General features: G+C 34.6%; 1 protein-coding gene across 1 annotated transcript; it reads left to right on the forward strand.

Moving 5' to 3' along the window:
* The first annotated feature begins 429 nt into the window (after positions 1–429).
* On the forward strand, positions 430–4,496 carry LOC118035616 (uncharacterized). The gene is made up of 9 exons (XM_035041220.2): positions 430–637; positions 730–792; positions 903–958; positions 1,188–1,281; positions 1,419–1,479; positions 2,771–2,852; positions 3,624–3,679; positions 3,827–3,890; positions 4,017–4,496. The coding sequence occupies exons 1-9, from the start codon at positions 512–514 to the stop codon at positions 4,078–4,080; spliced, it is 666 nt and encodes a 221-aa protein (XP_034897111.1). The 5' UTR covers positions 430–511; the 3' UTR covers positions 4,081–4,496.
* Positions 4,497–5,002: the final 506 nt, after the last annotated feature.

Genomic DNA, 5,002 nt, shown 5'->3' on the forward strand with positions numbered 1-5,002 from the left:
TGGCCAATACATTGAATTGGAATTTGGTGTTGAATTATTACAAAATATGGTAAGGGCCTAATAAGTAACGGGTTGTCTTAGCCCAAAAAAGCAGGGCTGAAAGCCACTATGTCCAAATGCAAATATTGAAAATCATTGGGGCTGGCCCAAGCAACAGGACTAAAAAGCCACCTTAAATACAATTAAAAATGTTTTTATCTAAAATAATACCAAATTAATTATCATTTATGTAATATCAAAGATTTTTATCAAATTAAGATAATCCAGAAGAAATTATTTTTAAAAAAAATATTAATTTAATAATTTTAGATAAAAAAAAAAATATTTTAAAAATAACTCGAAACTGAATATCCGGCGATGCCTAAAGTGGAACTAACCTTCTCAGTACCCACCACCTACAGCCCATTCAAACGGCCCAAACTCACAACCCAACACCAGAACGAGAAAAAGCCACGAGCTGCTGCAGCCGTCTCTTCCTTCTCCACTTCCCTGAAGCAGAAGAAATTGGAAGATGGAAACTAAAAGAAAATCAAGAATCGTTTCAGTATTCTTCTTTCTAATTTCACTACCCTCTGTTTCTTTTGCTTACCGGCCTGGAGACATCGTGCCTATGAGCAAAATGGGTCAATACCACTCGGTCCGATCTCTCTCCCTCTCTATCTATCCTTTAAGATTTTCATGTTTTAATTTTCTCTTAACTATTAATCTTTGATTTATTTATGGTTCCAGTCAAGAACTGTGTGGCATGACATGATCGGTAAACACTGTCCCATTTTTGCTGTAAATCGTGAGGTACTTTTTCTTCTTTTTAATTTTTTTAATTAAGATTTTTGAGTTTTAATCAAAGGTTTTATGGGTTTTAATGTTTTGAAAGATTAATGGGTTTTTAATTTTTTTTACAGGTGTTGATTCCTATAGCAAAGCCAACTGGTTATACAGGCTCTGATCCCTATAAATTGTGAGTGGATTTTTTTTTTAGTCGGTTATTTTGGTTTTTTGGGAACTGATTTGATGTTGAGGAAATGGGTTTTCATTTTTTTTAATTAAGGTTGGTGATTTAGTGGTAAATGTGTGATTTTGGAATAGGTTTTTTTTTGCTATGTTGAATTGGAGGTTTAAGTGTGCTTTTGTTAGCTTTGAGGTGATATGATTTAGAGTTGAATGTTTGATTTTTTTGGCTAATGCAGATCTTTTCAAGTTGGAAAAGAGAAGTTTTTGATTCCTTGGCTTTTTGTTATACATCGAAAAAGTTCTGAGGTTCCAATGATTGATGTGCATTTGGTAAAAATTGCATCTCGTTATTTTATTCTTTTTTTCATGGTCACTGGGTTTTATTGCCCATTGCAACTGCGCATAATGGTATGCTTCATGAAGAGTATCTACTAAGTTTTGATGGCTGTTGGCTTTTTGTGATGCAGAGGTATTCAGGGAGTGATCTGCATGGGGTCACGGCTAAAGTTATAGATATGCCTCACCACTGTATGTGTTATAGCTTTACTTATATTGTGCTTCTTTTTTAGTCTGCTGAACATCAAAGTGATTGCTGTTCTCTACAAGATTTTTTGTTGTTTTCTGTACAGTGTATGATATGGCTATGTATCCAGTATCTGGGCTCCATCCTCATTCAGTATGCATTTTTAGATACAATATAGGCCATTTAGCATGTCTCTTTTCCCGGAAAAGTGCTTATGAGGCTCGTGGTTGTGTTTTTTTTTCCAGCTTCTCAACACAATCCACAGAACATTTAGTACGACATGGATTCTCATCATAAATGACTAACATCATTTAACCCTCAATTAAATCACTTTGTTTTCATCATTCTTGCATTATTTCCCACTTTTCCTGTAAGCCTTCTTGAATATCGTTGATGCCATCCACAGTTTTTTTTTTTTTTTTTTTTTCAAGTCAAGTTATTTCTAGATTTTGTGCAAAAATTTTCTTCCCAGCACTATGTTGTGTCAAATGTTAACTTCTGGTGCATTGAAAATGTTTTCCTGGTTCATATGAGCAATCTTGAATATATTGTTCAAGAAGTTTTTTCCCGGCACTGATTCATGTCAAGTGTTAACTTTTGATGCATTGGAAATGTTTCCCAGTTCATACACTATGTTTTGTGCGCATTGTCTCCAATTTGCACTTGATGATTTAATTTACTGCTCCTTATTATCCTTGTTGTTCAGTTTCTTAATCACGCAATTATATTTTCTGTATGTTATTATGCTTGTTTCATATAGTTTGATTAAGGGGGTGTTTGGAGTATAGTAGTGGTTGTTTTTCAAAGTGTTTTTTTGTTTGGAAATGCATCAAAATAATATTTTTTTAAAAAAATATATATTTTTGACATTAGCATATCAAAACGATTCAAAAATATTAAAAAAAAAAATCAATTTGAAGCAAAACAAATTCAATTTTTGACAAAAAGTAGGTTCAAACCTCAATTCCAAAAAGGGTTTAGGCCTCGTTTGTTTTTGCAGTTGGAAAGCGCTTTTACAAAAAAAATGTTTTTTTTTCTTCAAAAAAATTTTTTTTTTGGTGTTTTTAGATTGTTTTGATGTGCTGATGTCAAAAATAAATTTTAAAAAAAAATTAAAAAAATATATTTCAATGCATTTCCAAGTAAAAAAACACTTTAAAAAGCAATAGCTACTACTGGGCTCTAAGTCTTTGAGAGCCTTCTCAATAGTTTTTGGTTCGAGTAACTTGTCATAATGCATCCAATTCTTTCCTGATAGGTTTTCTCACAGCACTTTATTATCTTTGTCTTGAACAGATGTTGAAATCCATCCAGATATTCGTCAGCAATTCTGGGATGCCCAGCGTTGGCCTAAACACATTCTCATAAGATACACATGGTTAGTATTGGTTCTCCAAAAGTTAACTTCTTTATTATTATCTCCATTGGCTGATAGGTGTGTATTTGGCTTATTCTATTTTTTTAACATCTTGGCTTAATAAGTAATGATTATGTAAGTTTACTTACTTTGAAGTGTGGGAACCATTTCTGTTTCTATAATTTCCTGCCTTGCTGTATAATGTCAGAATTTTGCATGCACTGTGAGTTTTTGTGTGAAGATGATGCTAAAGTATTTAAAGATGTACTAATCTTCAATCCATGGGCCATCTTCCCTGTTTAAATTGGGTCAAACATTCACCTAGTGATTTTCTGTGTAGCACACTTTTCTACTTATTGATTATGCACCATCTACCCACTAATTACTGAGCAACCCAGCTAATACTTCCACAGTTGTTCTTCTGCCAGCTAGGTTATCTGGAAAATATAATTCGGGATTTGGTTTTATCTGCATTCCTAGATTTGTTTGCACGCAGGCAAAAAATTTAGTTCTCAAATCCAATTATCTTTTCATCTCCCAGTACTTGTCGATGTTAAAACTTGACTAAAGATATAGTTTTTCAGGAGTAACATATCCTGTGTCCTAAAGTTAACATTTAATGGTATTATCCTATTTGAAGCACAGAATAGAAAGTCTTTCCTTCTTTGTTTCAACTGACTTGACATGTATGGAGGTGCCTTGGAAGTTCATCATTTCTTTCAATTTAGTAGAAACTATAAGCAACTTCTGATCTCAAATAACATAGGTTATGTTTTTGTTTTGGCATGGCAGGAAGGAACAATCAGAGATAGATGTGAGTTCTGGATTCTATGTTTTGTTTGGGTCAGGTAATTGTTTGCCATTCAGTCAGTAGATCTTTTGTGGTTGTGCTTTAAGGTTTTACATTCCATTATTTCCACGGGTTGATTTTTTTTATTTTTTAGAAGAGCACATATACACAAACTATATCTAATACAGTATGTACAAGCAAACAGGTTTGATGCTGTCCTTTATTCTATCAATCTACATCCTGCAGTCATCACGGGACAAATTAGCAAGGTATATTGTTTTCTCTCATCGTCATTTGAAAGCACATTTTCCTTCTAAATGATGGAGCCTGAGCTTCTTGGCAGTGTACTTAAAATGGCCCAGGAGCTTTATTGTTTCATCTGCAATTGTTTCTAGGTTTGTAAGGGAGACTGTTGCAGAAAGCAGCATGCCTGAGGGAGGAGTTGCAAAGGTTGAATGAGGGACCTCAAAAGGTGTCAATACGTGCTGACCCAAAAAGCTGGGAGGTGGTGGTGATGGTGGTGGTGGTTGTGTTTGACTAAAACCATATCATTTGGAACGTGAGCATCCGCATTGAACCTGGTAGAGTGACTTACGAGATTGAAATCCTCCAGAATTTGAAGGGGTATCAAAAAGATGATGAAAGTGATGATAGTCATGTAACAACTAACAAACTACTTAGACTATCAGATAAGATCATCTGTTGTTGAATAGCCGGAAAATTGTATTATGCATAGAAAATACTGGCCAGTGGCCACACATTCATAGATTATCCATGGTTGAGTTTTGTAGTAGGGGGGTGCATTTCATTACCGTACTCTGATTGCTGCATGCTGTCCATAACTTCTGGTAGCAATTCAATCTTGGTTACTTCAACAGTGCAGATATTCCATCATCATCAAATGAAATCAAGCTTCGTTTTTTCTTTTAAAAAAAAACCCAGAAACGCATTATTTAAGTTTAAAAAATAAAGTTTTCTCATTGACCAGCCATAGACCAGGGTTGTTGGTGGGTCATCAAGCTGGGCTAGTAGGTCACCAGATTGATCTACTGTGCTAGGCTGGGTAGGCCATCAAGCTAATTCACCGAGTCCGATCCTCAGCTGGTAGGTCATAATCACTTTTAGCAGCAATAGTAGCTCAGACCTATCTGAAGCATCAACATCATCGGGCTCAAGGGCCTCCACGGTTGTGCTTGTTGTGTTTGGGCCGGCAGACCTTCTGTTGAATAACATGTTTCAAAACTAAGTTTTTTTTTTTTTTCTTAAATCTTTTTATAAGGTAACAAAATGAGAACTGATCTCAAGAAATATAAAAAATTTCATTTTCATATTTTTCTTTTTCCTATAGATTCTTCCAATTCCTATGTGATTGCAAGTCAAT

Source organism: Populus alba, chromosome 16 (genome assembly GCF_005239225.2).
Source record: "Populus alba chromosome 16, ASM523922v2, whole genome shotgun sequence".
NCBI lineage: Eukaryota > Viridiplantae > Streptophyta > Magnoliopsida > Malpighiales > Salicaceae > Populus > Populus alba.